The 23025-nt window shown below is 34.1% G+C and overlaps 2 protein-coding genes across 3 annotated transcripts in view; one reads left to right on the top strand and one right to left on the bottom strand.

Annotated features, from left to right (window-relative positions):
- Nucleotides 1–23025, bottom strand: part of LOC125673160 (titin-like) — a 268458-nt gene that overhangs the window by 61804 nt on the left and 183629 nt on the right. For both annotated transcript variants that reach the window (XM_056160692.1, XM_056160693.1), the window contains exons 11-15: nucleotides 21827–22150; nucleotides 14552–14866; nucleotides 9286–9606; nucleotides 8624–8905; nucleotides 8008–8139 (exon numbers count right to left, since the gene is read on the bottom strand). In XM_056160692.1, the coding sequence (XP_056016667.1) occupies nucleotides 8008–8139; nucleotides 8624–8905; nucleotides 9286–9606; nucleotides 14552–14866; nucleotides 21827–22150 (1374 nt within the window). The remainder of the gene's footprint in view (nucleotides 1–8007; nucleotides 8140–8623; nucleotides 8906–9285; nucleotides 9607–14551; nucleotides 14867–21826; nucleotides 22151–23025) is intronic.
- Nucleotides 1–23025, top strand: part of LOC125673175 (uncharacterized) — a 333899-nt gene that overhangs the window by 252506 nt on the left and 58368 nt on the right. The window lies entirely within an intron of this gene.

Here is a 23025-nt window from a genome sequence, read left to right as displayed (position 1 = left end):
GGTAGGGGACTAAAGAGTTATACTTGAGAGAAACAAAAGAATTTGCAATATGTGTGACATGAATTGTGTGGAAGATGAGATACACTCACTTATTGATTGTCCTTTATATACAAGTGAAAGGCAGACCTTTTTTCCAAAATATTTCTAAATATATTATAATATGGTAACAAACCTTTTAAATTTGTCAAGTAAAGAAAACTTTCTGTGGCTTACGTCAAACAAAGATAACATGTTGTTATCCAAGCTGGGTCAATTTCTAATGAGAATTTTTGAAATGAGAAACAATAAATATACAATGTAAGAGGTAAAAATCTATAAGTTTTCATAAAACAAGAGGCCCATAGGCCACATTGCTCACCTGAGTCATCTTGGCCCATATCTGAAGACTTTCCATATTTATTTGCATGTAAAACCTTAGTCCCTATTGTATTCCCGACAGGTAGTCCAGTCATTCTACTGTTTTACTTCAAACTAATTGCAACAGAAATGGTTTTTGCTAAACTTGTTGTAGAATATGCTTATAATGGTCATATAAAAAAATCGAGAAAAATCGAGAGAGGGGAAAGTCATCGATTTGCTAATTTAAATTAGCACAGTTTCATAGAATAAACTTTTGTTACGGCACGGCTTCCATAGACGCAGAAGAGTTTACAAGGGAGATAATTGAAGTTGTGTAGACGCTCTTTGTAGTACTGCATATATACTGGTAAGTCAATTCTATCCTCTAAAATACTAGTTTGTTTCAGCGATGTGCTAAATTTTTACCCCTAATTACATTTTCATGCGGAAAAAAATAACTTTGTTTAAAAGCAAATTAATGAAGTTCAATGTTATACTATATTCAATCTATACTATCCATATTATGTCTGATTCTTACAGACATCGGTTCCAAAGCATTTAAAACCATGTGATCATACAATCAAAGAACTACAATTTGAAAAATATAAAATATTAGACTCTAGCTTCTCTCCAAAACAAAAATATCATATCAATATGTAAGCCCGAGGTCACTAACAACAACAAACAAGAGGCCCATGGGCCACATCGCTCACCTGAGTCACCTTGGCCCATATCTGAAGCAGAGATCGGGTAATCGTAATCTGTAATCGGCTGTAATCGATTACAGTTTTCCATGTAATCGAATGTAATCTGTAATTGTGTACTTTTTAAATTACATGTAATTGTAATCGATTACATTAATTTTACTCTGTAATCATGATTATTTTTAGATTACTTTTTTGATTACTTTCATTAATTTTGTATATTTTTCATGTTTTGTTTTTTTTAATTATCAACGAGTTTTCTTCTAAAGATTTTTTTATAAATATTATTTCTTGATATCTTATTCATTTAAATCAGATGCATTTATTAATTTATTTCATTCTATATGTTTTATATTTTTATTTTACAAAAAAATTCCCTAATTTAAAGGTGCATGAAACCATATCATTATGGAAACTAAAGGGAAAATTATTGAAATTAATGTTTTCCTGTTTTAGTTTTAGTCAAAATATTAACAGATGTCCTTTTATTATATACATTACAAATGCTAGTGAAGGGACAGTCAAAACAAAAATTGGCTTCAATAGATTGATCATCAGAGAATGCTTTGATCTCATGATGGCTGTTAATGGCTGCTATCTGAATTTTATATTAAAAGGCTTTCATGCAATTTTCAGATTCACTGTTGTAGAATAGATTTTTCTTCTTTCAGTTGAAAAAAAAACAGGCCATGTACCCCTCCCCCATATTTGTTTTTGGAACAGCCTATAGATTTCACCGTTGTTTTATCAAGTTTTAATGTTTGATTAAATTTCCTGATGGGGTAATCCAACCTTCATAACCACAAAACAAAAACAACAACAAAAATGGCTATCGGAAGATGAAGGTTTTATACACCTTTTATTACATTAATGAAAAAGAAACAGAAACCTCATGGTTGTCTTTCTTGGAATTCAGACATAGTGCAATTCTACTAATTGACAGATACTAAACAAACGACTTGTGCACTGAAAACTGGGTGCTATTTTCTAAGTTCCCTAGAGTGTGACATGTCACCTGGAATATTTATAATATGTGGGTTTTAATTATGAGACAAATAACAGCTAAATAAGATAACTTTAAGATAAAGTTATGATAAAAAATGTTTACAGTTGTTATGTTTTCAATTGTAGGACCCTTGCGGTAGTAAAGATAAAGCTTTGCTCAGCAAAAGTATCTAAAAGTAATCTGTAATTGTAATTGATTACTTTTCTAAGTAATTGTAATTATAATCAATTACATTTCAAAATAGATGTAATTGTAACTGTAATTGTAATCATAAATTTCAATGTAATCTGTAATTATAATCGATGACTTTGAATGTAATTGACCCCATGTCTGATCTGAAGACTTTCCATATATATTTGCATGTAAAACCTTAGTCCCTATTATGGCCCAAACTACCCTTTGCAAACTTGAATCTACACTATGTCAGAAAGCTTTCATGTAAATGTCAACTTCTTTGGCCCAATGGTTCTTGAGAAGAAGATTTTTAAAGCTTTTTCCTATATTTGTATGTAAAACTTTGACCCCCCCCCACTTGTGGCCCCATCCTACCCCCCAGGGGGCCATGATTTGAACAAACTTGAATCTGCACTATGTCAGAAAGTTTTCTTGTAAATATCAGCTTTTCTGACTCAGTGGTTATTGAGAAATTTTTTTTAACTATATATTTGTATGTAAAACTTTGATCCCCCTTGTGGCCCCATCCTACCCATGGGGGCCATGATTTGAACAAACTTGAATCTGCATTATGTCAGAAAGTTTTCATGTAAAAATCAGCTTTTCTGGTTCAGTGGTTTTTGAGAAGAAGATTTTTCCTATATATTTGTATGTAAAACTTTGATCCCCCTTGTGGCCCTATCCAACCCCCGGAGCCCATGATTTGAACAAACTTGAATCTGCATTATGTCAGGAAGCTTTCATGTAAATCTCAGCTTTTCTGGCTTAGTGGTTCTTGAGAATAAGATTTTTAAAGTTTTTCCCTATATATTTGTGTGTAAAACTTTGATCCCCCCTTGGGGCCCCATCTTATCCCCGGGGGCCATGATTTGAACAAACTTGAATCTGCACTATGTCAGAAAGTTTTCATGTAAAAATCAGCTTTTCTGGCTCAGTGGTTCTTGAGAAGAAGAATTTTAAAGATTTTTCCTATATATTTGTATGTAAAACTTTGATCCCCTATTGTGGCCCCATTCAACCCCAGGGGCCCATGATTTGAACAAACTTGAATCTGCATTATGTCAGGAAGCTTTCATGTAAATCTCAGCTTTTCTGGCTTAGTGGTTCTTGAAAAGAAGATATTTAAAGTTTTCCCCTATATATTTGTATGTAAAACTTTGATCCCCCCTTGGGGCCCCATCCTACCACCGGGGCCCATGATTTGAACAAACTTGAATTTGCAATATGTCAGGAAGCTTTCAGGTAAATTTCAGCTCTTCCGGCCCAGTGGTTCTTGAGAAGAAGATTTTTAAATGACCCCACCCTATTTTTGCATTTTTGTGATTATCTCCCCTTTGAAAGGGACATGGCCCTTCATTTGAACAAACTTGAAAGCCCTTCACCCAAGGATGCTTTTGGCCATGTTTGGTTGAAATTGGCCCAGTGGTTCTGGAGAAGAAGTCGAAAATGTGAAAAGTTTAACAGACAGACGGACAGACAGACGGACGGACAGACGACGGACAAAAAGCGATCAGAAAAGCTCACTTGAACCTTCGGTTCAGGTGAGCTAAAAAGTATGGAAAGCAGTTTTTGCCATTAGTTCATGTTTAGCGCTAAATGTCGCAAATACATAAGAACAACATTAACGTAAGGTGCAGATAACGAACAGTGATCAATCTCATAACTCCTACAAGCAATACAAAATAGATAGTTGGGCAAACACGGACCTCTGAACACACCATAGGTGGGATCAGGTGCCTAGGAGGAGTAAGCATCCCCTGTCGACCGGTCACACCCGCCGTGAGCCCTATATCCTGTTTATCTCTTATCAATTAATATTCCTTCAAATGTTTATGTAATGTTTGGTTGTTTGTTTGCGCTCCGTCGAGAATCTTTAACTTATATTGAGACATCACCAGGCAGATGTAGGTGAAATACCACGTGTAATGATTCTTTAACGTGCCAACATATGTCGCGACACGGGATCTCCGTTTTTAAGGTCATATCCGAAAGACCCGTGATTTTCACTTCGAAATGTCGTGTGTTTGGTGAAAGAGTAATCACATCTTAGGTTTGATGTGGCCATGACACGAGCGACCTAGAACTTAGCTTCTAATTGTACATACAGTACATGAGAATAATTTCCAGCTGATCTAGTAAAATCAAATGTTTTACAAGCATTAGGCATTTGTCCCTCACAAGCGAATTGCATCGACTTTTTAATTTTCAGGTAGTGATAGAAAACTTGATTTTGCTATATATTTCTTGGTGATAGTCAAAATTTTGTGCAACTAAGAAAAAAGGGAGCATAAGAGTGAACAGAAATGACTTCATTGTAACTTGTATATTCCATCGAAAGCTGGTGGTCGTGCATTGGGAAGAATGGTCTCGAAAATTCGTTTTTAAAAAGACATAAGAATTTCAACTTTCGAAAATTTTTCTTAATTTGTGTAGCTCATTTTAAACTATTGTAGTGAAGTATGGGGTCTCCAAAACTACCACAATATTGAGATGGTTTAGAATCGAGCACTTCGTCATAATCACAGATTCATTTTTTTACCTGCACTACATGGCAAATTCGGATGGAAGATTTCTTACCACTGACACAGTGTCAGTGGTAAACTCTACGTGGCTGGAATCATCTATCAATGGACAACATTACTAAACATATGCGAATCAATATAATAAGTCAAAATGGACATCACAAATGAAGTCATTATTTGAATCTTTAAATTCTGAAGAAAATAGGTTACTATTGTGTAACACTGGTAATTTGAGAACAAGTTGCTTCATAATAAGAAGTAGTGGCTAGTACATTTAAAAGTAAATCAAATCTTAAGTTATGTTTATATAAAGATATTAAAACAAATTTTAGAACAGAAAATGAATTTTCCATGAGCATTCCAAAATATCCAAGATCTTTATTTGCACTATGAAGATGTGGTATACTTCCAATTAGAATAGAAACGGGGCGATACAAAGGAGAGGAATTAGAAGACAGAATATGAGGGGAGGGGGGGGGGTATGTGGAATAAATAGGGGGCCCTTCGGATGAGACCTAAAAAATCGAGGCCCCGTGTTACAGCAGGTGTGGCATGATAAAGATCCCTCCCTGCTCAAAGGCCATAAACGCCAAGTATATAGACCTAAATTTTGCAGCCCTTCACCAGCAATGGTGACGTCTCCATATGAGTGAAAAATTCTCGAGAGGGGCGTTAAACACCATACAATCAATCACTTTTAATAGATTGTGCAGGAGGTGAGAGTCACATTTTACTATCTTGTACTGCATACTTAATCAGAACAGATTTTTTACTACTTGTTGTACCCCACATTGTGTATGTCACCTTAGATTGTATTACTTTTTATTAACAAATTTCCCTCGGCAAACCACCCAGTTTATACATTCCGCTTAAATTTACAGGCATTCTTTGATTTACAGAAAACACTATGCATAATTATTGTCTTTGTATTGCTATTATTTCTTTATCAAAGTGACATATAGGTCCGATGGATCGGGTGTTTTGAATTCGCATTTTAATCATGCGAAATGATGTACATGTATGTCACTATAATTACTGACTTACTGTAACAATGTGTGGCAAAAGAGTGCATCAAAATTGTCGACGTGACTACACTAATCCCAATACAATAATTGTTTTTTAAAATGAAAATTTGGTGTCTAAATTTACAAGTCTTAATCATGAATCAAGTCGCGATCTTCGCTCAACAACACATACTTTTTACTTTGACAAGAACTGTATGTTTTGTGCAAATTTTCTGATAGGAAACGTGGTGTTAATGGCTTTTCTATCCGAACTGTAGATTTCTCAAAGAAACTTATAGATATTTGTAGAGAAAGAAATGAGGAATGGTCAAAAACAATACCCTCGTCCCGGCTAATTTGCATGCACCCGATTCAATTTATCGCTAAACATGTAGCATGAATTTTCGAACTGGTAAGCAAATCCCAAAACCCTAAGCAAGTTTTGTCCCCAAGGTCACGAAAAGTAGGTCAATTATCAAGGTCACAATGTCAAAATGTTTGGTACCATATAAAGGTTTTGTCGCAAAGAATACACATATGAAATATGAAAATACTGTCATTTACCATTCAAATGTTACGGCCAAAGTTAAACATTTTGCGGACTGACAAACAATCGAACAAAGCAAACATGATTACGGGATCATACACAGGGGCAGATCCAGGAATTGCGGTTGGGGGGGGGGGCGCAAGTTTATAAAGCAGGGGGTCTGTGGGCCACCTTGAGCTCCTGGATTTTACAGATTTTATAGGGCTTGAAATATGTCTCCTAAGTAGTTATTTTTACTATTTTCTGTCATTCATGATAAAGTGAAATTAATAAAATGACGCAAATTTTAAGGGTTTTTTTTTTTTGCGGGGGGATGCAAGTTCTCCCAATAAAAGTAATTAAATAAATCAAAACATTTTATCATTTATTTCTCTGAGAATGGAAGAATTTATCGCTTCTTTTATCGTTTACATTTTTCTAAACAAAAGACCACGATTTACCTTAATTTTGAAAATTTTAGGGGAGGCCGGATGCGCCCCCTTAAATCCGCCACTGATACACTCATGATTTTAAAATTTCAAACTGTTGAATAATTTTTATCAATTAATTATCACTTCTTTAACTGTCTCATATAAATAGTATCTCATTTTGTGCCAGAATCAATGTTTCCGAGTTTCATATTATTTAACTCTTCTCATTTTCATCGATTTTTCGTCCAAAACAAGGCATTACGCCTCATAAAAAAATGCATTCATTTGAAAGTTTGGTATGAATAAAGTAGTTTGTGAATGTTAACACCATTCCCGCTAATTATAGCAATTGTGTTTCTTTCATTTATTTCATATGTGAAGATAAATGATAATTCCCGGTTTTCGGTGATTTTTTTATCAAAATGTACTATTTTGCCCCCAAAATACACGTTTCCCCTTTGTTTTGTTCTCTCGATTTTTTAAATACGCTAGAGCATACCTTGACTCACCGTTTGAAAACAAAAACATTTCTGTGTCTTACTTGGTAATACAGAAGGAAGCTGTTTAGAAAATTTTCTTTTATTAGTATCAAAAAAGTTCATATATTATTCCAGATCACAAGGAATCAGGCCAAAATTTTCTGAGGCAGTGAATTTATTTAAGTACTACAGAAAAATGGAAAAATACTGTGAAAATGTGTTTGGATGCAAATCCAAAATATTTACTAAATGGTCAATATATGATATTGTTTATTACAAGTGATGAAAAACCAAAGCTTTATATGTTATATTTGTTATCATTACTTTTAGTATCATTTTGTTGATATGTATATTTTCAATACCAGTCCTTTAAATTATGCCTAGCTGTCAAATACTAGTTCATGTAGAAAGTTTTTGTATGGAAGATATTGTATGCGTGTGTGATTTTGTGTGTGAGATCATCTATGTAGATGTAATTGTAAATGTCTAAAAATAAAGCATGAAAAAAAAAAAACAAAAAAAAAACAAAACAAAAAACCCATTTCTGTTGCAATTAGTTTGAGGTTACGCTATATTTTTGGCTAGAATGACTGGACTAAGGGCCCAAAACATTTGTAAATTTGTAAATTAGATTTGTAAATAGATAAATGTAAATATACATGTATCATGGGTGATGAACAACAATGACAGTGATTACATACATGTATACAAGTAAATAATCAAACATAGCGGTAAAGCAGCTCAGATTACCAATAGACTAAACCTGCAAAATTTGTAAGCCATAGAAGGAATTTTTTTCTGGAATTATTTAAATTAACTTACTTGAATGGCATAGGTTGTTGTTATGATAAAACGTCCCTTTACAGACACACCGCCCAGTAGACTGGGAACACTCTAATTCCTTACTGTCATCACAAGGGAGACTCGCATTGCAGACGTCTTGAAACTGTCGATCTGCAAGAATAAGATTTCAAGTAAAAACAAGAGCACCACAAACGGTACAACATACGCACATACCAGTAAGCACATTATGCATTCTGAATTGATAAGATACATATTCTGAATATAAAAGCCTTCAAGTAGGTCAACGTGCACCAATCGATCTGACATGTGAACTGATTATTTATTTCTCTGAGAGGAAGGTTGTGACAAAATGTAAGTGCAATATCTATCCATGATGAGAAAAATTGCCAATTGCTAATTATTGACCATATTTGTCTACTTTCAATTAATAACAAATTAGAGGAATTCATAAGTTGGCCACTCTGTATAATAAAGCATTAACACAGCACTGACGGAGGTATTCATGATTTGGTCAAATTATTCATAATTATGTATATATGCCCTTCAATGGTGTCTACAATAACTAGATAATGCATTCAGTCATAATTTAAATAGCTTATATAAATACTATCAATGAGAGGTAAATTAGTCTTACTTATGACAGTGAGTGTTGCACTGCGAGGACTTGCGTAAGTCCCTCCGGGGTTAGATGCCGTACACTGATACTGGCCAGCGTCCTGTAATACCAGGTTGTTTATGATCAGAGAAGTCGAGTTAGTTGTAGATCCTGTGTATTTTGTACCATCAATAGATAAATCAGCACCTCCCTTCTTCCATGTGATTTGGCTAATCTCAGGACCAGTAAACGTACAGGATATTGTGACACTCTCGCCGATCTTTTCCGTGACATTTGAACCAATTGTAACAGTAAGTGTGCCTGAAATATTAAGGTTACCTTACTTAATGTGAATTCCTTATATTGTGTGCGTGCATATAATTGATGTAGATAAATCATTATTCAGCATCAATACAGTAAGCTCCCCTGAAATATCATGTTTGTAAGATCTATTCACACTAAGTCTTCACATTCTAACAATTTCTTATATTATGCGAGTACCTGTACACTATGTACAGAAAACATTCAACACAGAAGCGTAAAATCACAAGTGTTATTCTCTAAAGGACTTTTAATACTTAACAAACACAAGCAATACTTTCAGGATAGATGATTCAGATGAATTATCACAAATGTTCATTCTAATAAGGAATAAGTAGTTACTTCTTAAGAATGCCACACATCATGTATAAGATACTAACCTCCAGTGACATCTACGGACACTTTATTACTTGCTCCCCATCCCTCAGCATTCCTGGCCTGACACTGATATTCTGCCTCATCTCCAAAGACTGCATTGTTGATCATCAGTTGAGGATTCGGTAACAGAGTACTTCCTAAATATTTAGAGCTACTTATATCGATAAGTACTTCACTCCCGCTCCTTATCTTTATCCATCTAACCTCTTTTGCTGGTTCTGTGTTTGATCCATTAGTGATTGTTGCCACCAATGCTGGTGTCAATGTAGTATTATAAGGAAGCTGGACAGGTCCACTGGGTGTTACAGACACCATGGAAAGATCTAAATGAATATATATATATATATATATATATATATATATATATATATATATATATATTGTTTACAAAAACAGTACTTGTGTTTTTGCCTCCCAGCTAGGTTATGTCAAAACAGTACATGTTAAAATGAGGACATTTATTCCCGCCAAATTGGAAAATATAGGGAACATCAAATTCACTTACCAATGAAATAATTTTTATAAAAGAAAGGAATGAAATGCTGTGTATATCTTTGAACTTAGAGTGATCTACCCTTGGGTAGTACTGTAAAACCATCTTTTACCTTTTTAGAAGACAGTCATTGATCCTTCATGTGCATGTGTATAATTATGTGTGTGTGTAAATCTCACATTTCTGACCTAAATGTGGAGTGCACTCAGCATTATTATCAGTATTATAGAAAATTTAGTCATTCTAAAAGTGTACCTATTCCAGGATGTGCTGAATCCATCTAAAGACTGAATGACATTTTTGACCAATTTTAATGATACCTGGTTGAATAACTGGGGTAGTTTGCACTCTGTAAGCTGTGAGGCAAACATATCATTCTAATCAATATTTATTTTTTACTGATGAATGTAATCAATCGATCTCCATCTCTATCCCTTTATATATATATATTTAAAAAATATGAAAAGAAAACACAGAAATCCTCCGTAAAGCTTTAGCGCTTTCATTACATCTTCAGAAGCTTTACAAAAATGTATACATAGCAGTATCATAGTAACAGTGATTATGACGTCAAAGTAAGTGGAACGTTAAATGTCTATATTGTGACGTCATGGATAATGTACAACAATGATCTGGAAAAAGTACAGGGAAAATCAAAGGCAATTAAAGACCAAAAAAAAAAACACCATATGGTTTCTTCACAGATCACTGAATGTGGGCAGAGCTTATCCATGGTCAATGTTATTTACCTGGCCAAGAGATCAGTTGTTGTGAATATTTTTATGATATACACAGGAAACTTCTCAGGTTATCACAAATTATGCATAGTGTCTTGATTTGTGCAAAAAAGAAAAATAAATGAATAAATAAAATTTCTACCTACATGCATACTGCATTTCTATTTCCCGTAAACCTTCAAACTTGGTCATATTTATGTATTGCAGATAACAGGTTTTGCCCATTTCTAAACCTGTGCTTTTCAAAACTTCAAATTAAAATGTTATATATCGTATATAAATAATTTCCTAAATATAATATTACCCGGCGTTTTCGGTGTCCTGGGAGTTCGCGGTGTTGTGGGTGTAGTAGGTAAAATATCCATGTTTCGAGAGAATGAATAAATCCAAGTAGATCTGTGTACATGTATAACCAAATGAAGAATGATCAAGATACCCCTCAATATGGGCCGTCTGTAGGGTTTCTGTGGACGGAGTGTTTGTGTAACGATGGTATCCCAAACAGAAGCTGACACATAACTAATCTACCCCCCCCCCCTTCTCTCTCCCTTACTCTCAATCATTGACTAAATGAGTAATTATTGTCATACGTATGCAACACTATTGTCATGCCATATTATTTCATCTATCTTTATTATTGCTAGTTTTACACATTTCTCTCTCTCTCTCTCTCCCTTTATAAATATAAAGCCATGATAAATTATGAATAGATAAATCTCAATTACTTGTTTATGCTATTTTACTATGGTTTGATTTCTGATTGTGTAATTTATAATCCATGTGGTATCCCAAACAGAAACAATTTTTTTTACTACTGTAACAGTTTTACGCATGGGCAATATAACCATTACATGTTGATGTGCTGCAACAATAAAGAGTCATAATAAATCATTAATAGAAAATATTCCAATACCTTATGTTTGTTTGTTTTTATTATTATTATTATTATTATTGTTGATTTCTGATTGTTTAATCTATAATACATGTATATAGATGGAGAGAGAAAATACAATGATAAATTGCATTGTGTAGGGGACGTTAGCCATTAAAATATTCTAGGTGCGAGTCAATGCTATCAAAACTCAGGTATACTGGGGCTTTCCTTGAGATCTAAAGACTGCTGGTCATCATTAGCCATGATTGTTATCAAAACATCTTTCTCAGGTAGCAGTAGACCACAGTCTCTGCAAACGTCAATCAACCTAAGCTCTATTGTTAAAAGTTTGATTGACCAGTGGCTTATCATTGATCACCACACAAGTAAAATTTGGGGGCGTTAACTTAAAGTTGGGTCTTTAAAGTTGTCTTAATGAATAAGGATTTCTACAAAAATAATATTTTACAAATGTTACAAGACAACAATTTTTATGATAGACTACACAATTGTCATGAGAAGAAAACCATTACAAAAATTAAAAATCTAGTATATGGACCACTATCGGAAGGTTTAACAGATAAAGAACAGGACTACCTGACAAACTTGGAATTCCGAAAGAGTCAATTCTATGGTTTACCTAAAGTTCACAAGTCTAAAATTATTAAGGATGCCATAGCAAATTAAAATAGTGTATGTATTACTTGTCTGGATCCAGCTGACTTATCCTTCAGACCCACAGTAGGAGGACCAAACTGTTCAACGCAGAGACTGAGTCATTTATTGGATATACTTTTAAAATCATATTGCCAAAAAGTACCCAGCTTTGTAAGAGACGATCTAGATTTTATAAATCAATTACCTACTCAGATCACCTCCAACACTAAACACTTGTCACTCTGGATGTTATTAGTTTATATACTAATATTCCTACAGAATTAGGATTGGAAGCAGTAAAATTCTGGATGGAAAAATATCCCGATGTACTTAATGACAGATTCCAAGAGGATTTTATTTTAGAAGCACTAAAATTAGTTCTAGACAACAACTCGTTTGCTTTTTCCGACCATCATTACCTCCAAACTAAGGGAACTGCAATGGGGAAAAAAGTCACACCTACCTATGCAACATTAACCCTAGGTTATCTAGAACATAAGTTACATGATCAACTATGTACGTTGTGGGGGGCAGAATTTGCAAATAATATACAGTCTATATGGAAGAGATATTTAAATGATTGTTTTATCTTGTGGTATGATGATGTCGCTAAGTTATCGGAGTTTTACGATCTACTAAACCAAATGAACTCGGATATCAAATTCACGATGGAAACAGATGATACGCAAATGCCATTTCTTGACGTTCTTATATTAAAAGAAAATACCAGCTTAAATACGGATATTTATTATAAGCCCACAGATACACACCAATACCTGCATTTCGGATCGTGCCATCCCCACCATACTAAAACAGCTATACCATATAATCTCGCAAGAAGGATTTGTACCATTGTCAGCAATATCGATACGAGGGATATTCGCTTGGAGGAATTAAAATTGTATTTATCAAGCCAAAAATACCCAGAACAACTTGTAGACGATGGAATAATGAAGGCTAAGGAGTGCGATAGGATACAGTTATTTTCAAACACACGATGTGCTAATGACGGAGAAATAATACCATTTGTACATACTCATAATCCGAGAAATCAAAACATCAATTCAATCGTTTATGAATTAAACAGGCTACTTAGAGAAGATGAACAAACAAAAGGCATATACAAGAACTGTCGTTTTATTAGCAGTAAACGCCAGCCCAAAAATCTTAAGAGAATACTTTGTTCCTCCCAATTAGATGACCGTACTTATACAGTGTCAAAGTGTATGGACCCTCGATGCGGTACATGTGACTACATTACAGAAGGGACCAGTTATAATTTTAACGGACGAGAATTTAAAGTTAATGCTAACATGTCATGCGATACAAAGGATGTCATATACGCCATCACATGTCCTGGATGCAAGGAATATTACATTGGTGAAACTGGCAACACTCTCCGTGCCCGTGTACGTGTACATAAGCAGCACATCAGTACACCTGAATACAGACAAATCCAGTTAAGTGCACACCTGGAAACGTGTGGTAAAAAACGATTTAACATTTTCCCATTTTATAAACTCAGATGTGCCAGTGCTATTCAGAGACGGGAAAAAGAAAAACATTTCATTGGTATTCTAAAGCCAAAACTTAATAGTCTTTTATAATTGCCTATGATTTTCCCGTACTTTTTCCAGATCATTGTTGTACATTATCCATGACGTCACAATATAGACATTTAACATTCCACTTACTTTGACGTCATAATCACTGTTACTATGATACTGCTATGTATACATTTTTGTAAAGCTTCTGAAGATGTAATGAAAGCGTTAAAGCTTTACGGAGGATTTCTGTGTTTTCTTTTCATATTTTTTAAATGTGTGTATATGTATATATATATATATATATATATATATATATATATATATATATATAAATATATATATATATATATATATATATATATAAATATATATACAATGTATTCTGTTCACAAAATGCTGTTTATCAGTTATCAGATGAACTTATTTCAAGGAACATTTACACATTGCCCATTGAAGAGTGTGTTTTTGCCTTAAAGGTTAATATGTGTGTTTAGGTTAATATGTGTGTTTCACAGGTTAATGTGTATGTTTCACAGGTTAATGTCTGTGTTTCACAGGTTAATGTCTGTGTTTCACTGAAAGACTTACAAAAAAGTACTACATGTATATGTTAATATGAGGACATAAATTCCTGCCTAATTGGAAAATATAGGGAACATCAAATTCAAATGATCTACCCTTGGACAGTACTGTAAAATGAGCTTTTATTTCATACATGTAGTAGATAGTCATTGATACATTTAAAGACTGAGAGATATTTTTGAACAATTCATAATGATAACTGGTTGATTTTATTAGGGCAGTTTGCACTCTATAAGCTGTGAGGCATAGTAATGGCAAACTTATTATTCTATGCAATATCTAATATTTACCGATGCATGTAATCAATCAATCAATATGTGTGTTGAAACACTTGATATATATTACTTGTTCAAATCATATTCATTAAGTAATACATACTTCCCGTTACATCTATGGTTATCTCATTACTAGTTGTCTCCCCCTCCACATTTCCAACCACACATCGGAACGCTACATTGTCTTCACTGTACGTAATGGAAGCGATGACCAGTAAAGGTGCAGCAGGTGTGTCAGAGCTGCCATCATACATAGAATCACTGATACTGATATTAGACCATGCACCATTCAAAGGTTTTCTCTGCCATCTTGTTGTGTTGGCCGGGGGGTTCGCTGTTACCGTGGCTGTGATGTTCAGAGTGGTGCCAAATTGTACTGAGCTGGATGGATTAGCAGATATGGTCACTGTGGGCTTAGCTACAATTTTATGATACAAAGTTAAATGGTGAAATGTCTTATTTCATGTTCACCGAGATGTATTGAATGGATCTGAATGGCAGTGAATATATTATTTAACCAAGAGTTACTGTGAGCAATGCTCACTAAGAATATACCCCCCGCTTACCCCAATCTCCCAAAGGGTGTTGTTAATAGGTATAAATTACCTCTTTCCTGAGTGTAAAAATATGGTATGCCTTAGTAGAAGAAAATGGAAGATATAGTCCGAACACAAATCCATGGCATAAACCTATAATTTTGACCTTGAGATCAAAGGTCAAGGTCATAAAGAGGTCATGAATGTACATGACACATAGTCTCATGGTGATACACCCATGTCTTATGGTATGACTATGTCAAAACCCTATAATCAATTTTGACCTTGAGGTCAAAGTTCAAGGTCATATAGAGGTCAAGAAGGTACCTGACACATCGTCTCATGGTGATACACTCATGTGTCAAATATGGTATACCTATGTCAAAGAACAAAGAAGTCATGGCCCTAACACAAATCCATTGCAAAAACCTTTAATTTTGACCTTGAGGTCAAGGTCATATGGAGGTCATGAAGGTACATGACACATCGTCTCATGGTGATACACTTATGTGTCAAATATGGTATACCTATGTCAAAGAACAAAGAAGTTATGGCCCAGAAACGAATCCATTGTAAAAAAAAAACACCTTTAATTTTGACCTTGAGGTCAAGGGTCAAGGTCATATAGAGGTAATGAAGGTACTCGACACATCGTCTCATGGTGATCCACCTGTGTGCGAAATATGGTATGCCTAAGTCAAAGAACAAAGAAGTTATGGCCCGGACACGAATCTGCACAGACAGACGGACGGACGGACAGACAGACAGACAGAGTGATTCCTATATACCCCCCTGAACTTTGTTGGGGGGGGGGGTATAATAACAACATGCAACCTAATTCAAAAAATGGTGTCAGTCTCCCTTTGAAATATACTAGATCAGGCCAACTAATTGACAGTTTTCGTAATGAAATATTTATTAGATAATTTAAGGTTATTGTCACCTCATGACAAAAATATTGACAGTAATACTGTAAATCTGCCCTTAACACTTTGTTAATATGATACCAATGAAAAACCATTTTGAAATTAATAAGGGATTTCATCATCTTTACTTTTTATTGCAAATTAAATGAATGAAAAACAACAGGAAACCTTAAGGAGGTATATGCTACACCAGAGAAATTTGATGTAGATGAATAGTGGAGGATATGTACAACAGTATTTTGAAGTTGAAAATTTTCAAATTTACTTTATTTTGTCAAAAATTACAATTTTAGTAGAAGGTAATCTGAAAAAAAATTTAAAACCCCTGCTGGACTCGAACCTGCGACCTACAGTTCAGCAGCTGGTATTCTAACCTACTGAGCTACTCGGCTATGTATTTAAATGGAAAAGGAAAAGTAAAGTATTGCTGATGTCGATTTTTTCATCCATGTTTTTAAAGGAAGTCAGCCATTATGACGATGTAGAGTACTACCTTAATTCTAAACAACATTTTCTGGCTTTTTTTTTTTTTTTTACATACAAAGAGGGTAATTGGATACAGAAATGTATTTTAAATCATATTTCTCCCTGATGAAATAAACCACTTTATTATATAGCTAATAAATAGTCTAATATAAAATCTGCGTTAAAATCTAGAGAATGTTAGCGTTCAATATCCTGAGAATTTATTGAACGCTAACTTTGCATTGCGTAAATTGTATGCGCCCGAAACATCCGAGTATGAGCGTTCAATATTGACGTTACCGTAACGACGTAAACAAGCCAAAATGGCAGACGACGGTCCTCCAAATCTGACAAAGCCGGTATTTGATATTTACTTAAGCAAAATGTTTTACTGTACATAAATTATGATGTCCCCATTTACAAAATCAGTTTGTTTCATGCATTAATGACAGGTCAAATATTGAACAGTTAAGAAATGCATGCTGTTATTGCACACTGCCAATATTGATGAATTCTCGTCTATTTTGGAGTAGTTTGAGTGAAAAGTGATATAAATTAACAACTATATACTTTAGCTATATAATAAAAGGGTTATTGAACTTATATTGGTGAATATTGGTACTCGTTGGCTGTCAAAATGCACTCGCAAGCTCGTGCATTTTTACAACCAACTCGTGCGAATATTCACCAATATAAGTTCAATAACCCTATAATATACAGAATATAGATATCATTACTCTACATCTATGGGGAGTGGGCTAGGGGTGTTTAAATCCAGAAATAGAGAAAAGAAAAACCAAAAGAGATTCCAATCCAGATAGCCCCAAAAGATTCTATGCTCCAACTTTTACCCCCTCCAATTTTGGTGAAAATTGGATACACGGTTTCTGAACTGAAATCAAAAATGTTCAAATGTGTGCATGAAGGATGACAAACACAGGATGATCATAAAATCATGTACAGGTCTCCTTATAATGGGGTATTACCACTCTCTCCCCATCTTCCTGCATCACATCATATGATATAAAGAATAGAAGTGCGGGGGGGAGCAATTTCCAAATTTATGTAACATGGCAAAAATGCTAATGAAAACAGACAGAAAATGAATTGCTTTATGTAAAAATCTAACAGAAATATCATGTGACAGTTCATACATGTACTTACATGGGCTGGCTGTCGTGGTAGCCACTGTCGTAGATGGATCATTAGTGGTAACATTTGTGCTGCTAGTAGATGATATTGATGAAGCACTCATGGATGTACTACTAGCTGCTCTTTTCACTCGTGCAATTTTATTAGGTTCTGTATTTCATATTGTTAATATCAGTGCAAGAGAAATAGAGAATGCTGTAGTAATAGAAGAATTATTAATAGAGAAAATGATTAAAAGAAGGAATAATATATTGATGATCAAAAGCATTTTGTGTTTTCAAATAATATTTACTGGTACATGTGTATATTGTGCATGTGGTGCTTTTACAATTTTCAATGAAAATACAAATTTTTCATGTAAAATTGCATTTAACAGCAAGGTCACAGATCCACTGAATAGATTAAAAATAAATGAAGAGAAGATTTAACCATGGCTATCGAAGATAAAAATTCTTAGTAATAGATATACATAATATATGTACATTCAGTTTGTATTAGTTAAAGCTTGATTTAATGATTAATATCATTTTTATAAGGAAATTTGCAACATTTCTCAATAATATATGATTTTTTGTGACATATTTCGGGTACAATCCACTTGCCAAAAAAATGGAGTACATTACCAGGTTTCCTTTAAAGTTCACATATTTTGATAGTTCCTAGTTGTGGCAAGTAAAAATGTAAAGTAATGAGCTCTTACATATTACATCAACAAGAGGCCCACAGGCATTATCGGTCACCTGAGTACAAATGAAAAAGTATCACTACTCCCATGGGCTATGAAATCTAGAATACATTTCCTGTTCTGAATATCTAAGCTAATCAAATTCTAATGTTCAGCAACAGTATAAAACTAGATGTGTTCTTAAAACTTCACTGCCCTCAAAAGTGCATACACTGATGAAAGGCTTTAAATAATAGGTGTGTTAACATTAAAACATCAAAAGATATGACAATAATTTGGACCCATCCTAGAGTCAAAACCCTGGTTTGTAAAATTCACCATTTTTTGTACATCCTTTTTTGCTATATTCCTAAGTATGCATTTAGATTTTATACAGTATCAGCAAACTTACAAATAAATACTATATACTACGTTTGGTCCCACCCTGAGGTCAGAACCCCTACCCCAGGGATCATCAAATTTAGAATTTTAGTAAAGGACTATCTGCTCTTTTAAATATCCATTTAGTTTCAATATCAATAGCACTAAAGAAGATGTCACCTAAGTGTTTTACACATAAACAATATATACCAAATTTGGCCCCACCCTGGGGTCATGAAATTTACAATTTTGGTTGAAGCTTCCTTGCTCATCATTACTACATGTATATACTCATTTTCTCTGCTAGATGCTCGGGAGTAAAGAAGAAGATTTTTAAAGAAATACATCAATTGTACAGTTTTTACCCCAAAATCAAGGCCCCTTAGGGTGGAGGGTCATGGAATTTACAATTTCCAGTCTCCTTCATCTACAGATGCTACATTGTACATACCAAATTTGATCAATATTGGCCCACTAGTTTCTATGAAGAAGTTGTTAACGGACGATGAAGAACACAGACCAATAGCAATAGGTCACATGAGTGACTCAGGTGACCTAAAAAGTTGTATGAACCTTACTAAGTTATTGTAGTAAAGAAGTGGCGAAAAATCTTTGGATCATGCAATCCGGGATCGAACCCAACACTCTTGCATTAATGCTTATACTTGATAGGTGATCTCACTGAGTTAACCAAGCCGATATACGAAGCATGGTAATATTTATAAACAATAAGATTTAAACCTATTTTGGAAATCATGCAAGAACTCTTCATACAGAGATGAAAATATAATTTTAGAAAAAATGTCAGAAACGTCATGTATGCCCTCAACTTCATAACTCAAATGGTTTTTTTTTGACACAGTATCTTCATGTTGGCCGGGCTTTCAAACAAGTAACTATACTTTACCGAATGGTTATGTATACATATACATAATATAATCTTCTGGTAGCCAGGATTAATAAATAAAAACATGATTTTTCAAAAAAAGATTTAAGTTATCACTGTTTTGATTTATCTACACCATGAATATAGCGAATATTGTAACTGCAATTTATCATCCCTCTATACAGTACATATATTCAAAAAGTAAAAATAGATTTTTTAATAAAAAATTATTGCAAGAACGTAAAATTGTAGAAACTGTGAATACTCATACATGTAATCTGTATACAATCAAATGATTATGAAACAGAAAATTAAAATTAAAATTCATTTGACTTGCACATGTATAAATTCATCATTTTTCATTTATGCCACCGAAAAGGATATTAAATAAGTTATTATTTAATACGAAGTGAAATAATAACTTTTATGTGACATGTCCATGTATTTTTCATGTACTTATATGTTCCTATTTTTACATAGTTCTGTTGACATTATACTACACTGTTCAGGGTCTGGGTTTACCCAAGCTGCTGTTTGGATGTTTTAAACCAATCAGCGTGGAACCTTTCTACCATGTGATCATTGTTCTTTGTTCTACTAGAAGGAGAAGCCACGCAAAATTTTGCTACGAAAATTATTGTTACCCACCATCCAACCCCAGTACTACCTCCTTTGTAATTGTTTTCTGCCTGTATTGTTCCATTACCCACCTGCCTGCAATTTTTACATTACCCACCTTTTTTGTGGACAGGCAGGTTGTGTTGTTTAGATAACAGATTAGTTGATTCTCATATAATTTTATGTGATGTTTGTTGGGGGTCATGTTTTTGGCCCCCATATATCTTTATGTTAGATTTTGCTGGGGGTCAGATTGCATAATACTTATCCAAAGACGTTTACCAATGTTTTCTAGTCTTTTCTGACCCCCATTATTTTGTCAAGTTTCATTTTCGTCATTTTATTAATAAATGACATTTTTTCAATTCAACACTGTGTTACTAGTTCTGCCTGTCATGCCAAAAAACAAGCCTAGTCTACTTGGCAAGGTTAAGCTGAGGCTAACGGAACATAAAAGATGTTTTTTTAACAATGCCTATAAATTGCCATGTGGCTGTATTATTTCAATGTGTATTGACATACACAATTACATTTTATTCATTTTATCCATCAAAGTGCAGCATAAATTTGGAGAGTATATGTTTGAATTTTTCATTTCACTAAGGGGTCTCCGTGGGCGAGTGGTTAGAGCATCTCGCTCAAAATCACACGGCCTCTCACCTCTGTCGGCGCGGGTTCGAATCCTGCTCGCGCCGTTAAGTGAGAAAATTTCCCAGTTTACTTTCGGAAGGTCGGTGGTCTCTTCCCAGGTGCATTGTATCTGGGTTCTCTCTTCCACCAACAAAAACTGGGTGCCACCATATAACTGAAAAATTGTTGAGTGTGGCGGAAAACATCAAAAATCAAATCAAATCATTTCACTACTGCAAAGCATTGTTTTATAGACTTAAGCATCATTATCATTTTTGTAACAAGGAGCAAGAAGATGTCTGTGCTTTGTTGAAATTAACATTATTTCCACAAAGATATTCAGTGAAAATAATTATGAAGTAAAAAGTCAAAATTACCATTAACTTGTTTAAATTTTGCAATGCAGTATGCAAATTCTTGTTTACCTTATTTCAAAGAAGATATTCAGTAAAGATTACCATGGTAAATGAAATCAAGATTACCACTAAATTGGTTCAAATTTTTGTTGCTTTAATAAAATATTTTATAAACACTAACTCTGTTTTTTCCAGGCCTCCAATTTTCAAAAGGGGGCGTGTATTAAACACAATGCATTATTATATATTAGGCAAAATATGGTACATCCTATGTTTTATTAGTATAAATAGAAAGATGTGTATTTAGAATTAATTCAAGCACACAACATATTAAGTCATACATGAAAATTAATCAATCAATAAGGACAGTGCAAACCAAACAAACAGGGTATTGAAATTCTGTGACAATTTGTACAGGCTTTGTATGTAGAACACACATCTGTCAAGCTGTTTTCCCCTTAAACCCTTAATTACTTATTCTTGTATTCATTCTTAGTACCCAAAACTGAAACTTGATTTCCCTATTGAATTAAATGCAATTACATCACAAAATTGAAACCCACCAACAACTTCCCAATAGATTTTCAGGAAATTGAAATAGTTCAGGTATTCATCATAATTGATTTACAATTCAAAAAAATTTGATTTAGACTATTTTTCTCCAGATTCTTTGAGTATCACTGTCCTTAAGGTGCAAAGAACACTACTGTTGTCATGTGTTTAATGTGTAATATTGATAATTCATATTTCAACAGAAGACTTACTTCCTGTGACATCCAGAGTTTTAGGACTACTGACAGTGAGCCCCACCAGATTGTTGGCAGTGAATCTGTATGCTCCCCCATCTGTGTACACAGCACTGTGTATATTTAAAACAGGACCACTGACATCGTTTACACTGTCCTTGTATTTCTTGTCTGATATATCGATGTCGGTGAACGTTCCACTCATCTGTTTCTGCCAGGCTCCGTTCACAGCTGCTGGAGGACTGTCTGATGTCGTTGTCACTGTGGCAGTCAATGTAGCAGTCTTCCCATATACCACAGACACAATGGCAGAGGAAGGGTTTATGGTTATTGCTGGTTTCTCTACAAAATGGTTTAGTTATATAAACTATACAATGCTTCTATGAGTACATCAATTTACTACATAATAATTCATATTTATCACATGTTCACTCCTTTATCCAGTGGATATCACCTGTTACATAAATTTTGATTATTACACTGTTTTCCACAGGGATAGAAAACACACAACTCGTAGAATATAAATCATATCAATTAAATCACAAACCATGAGGTATCCTAAATATTTATTTGCATATATAAAAGGACTTCAACAAATTTGAAAATAATACATGTACAAGAGCTGTCCCAAAGGCTTGTGGACTGAGCTCATAATTATATTTTAAAGAATTGAGAACTTTTAACAAAATATGATTCACAGTTTATCAGTAGGACACATGCTCCACCATGGTTGTTCAGAAATGAACTAGAAACGAAATCCACACATAAGGGATTAAGGCAGCTACATGAGATCTACCACCTCAAAACTGAGCAAACTGTATTTCATTATCAGATTCTATGCATCTTCATAAATAAATCAAACCACAATCCTTCACAAAATCTGACTAAAATTGATTAAAACAAATTCTGGAGACCAACACTTCGAGGTTTACATTGCTAAAGATTCTCATGAGTGGATGCCGTGGTAATAATTTTTATGTTTGATAAACACTGAAATATTAGATACTTTGTCTGCTACCAAAAATGTAAACAAAATTAATGTGATCTTCTAGAATAAGAAGAGCATAGAATTTTAAAAATATGAAATTAACTAAATAAGCCCCCTCACCCCCTTCCCAGTTGAACTGGGCAAAAACAGACATTGCAACCTTGGTCCACTTTGTTGCAAAACAACCTCAGGTGGGTATTTGTCCTGATAATCAGTCAATAACCTCTAA

This window comes from Ostrea edulis, chromosome 3, assembly GCF_947568905.1.
Source record: "Ostrea edulis chromosome 3, xbOstEdul1.1, whole genome shotgun sequence".
Classification (NCBI taxonomy): Eukaryota; Metazoa; Mollusca; class Bivalvia; order Ostreida; family Ostreidae; genus Ostrea; species Ostrea edulis.
This window is presented reverse-complemented; position numbering and strand designations above follow the sequence as displayed.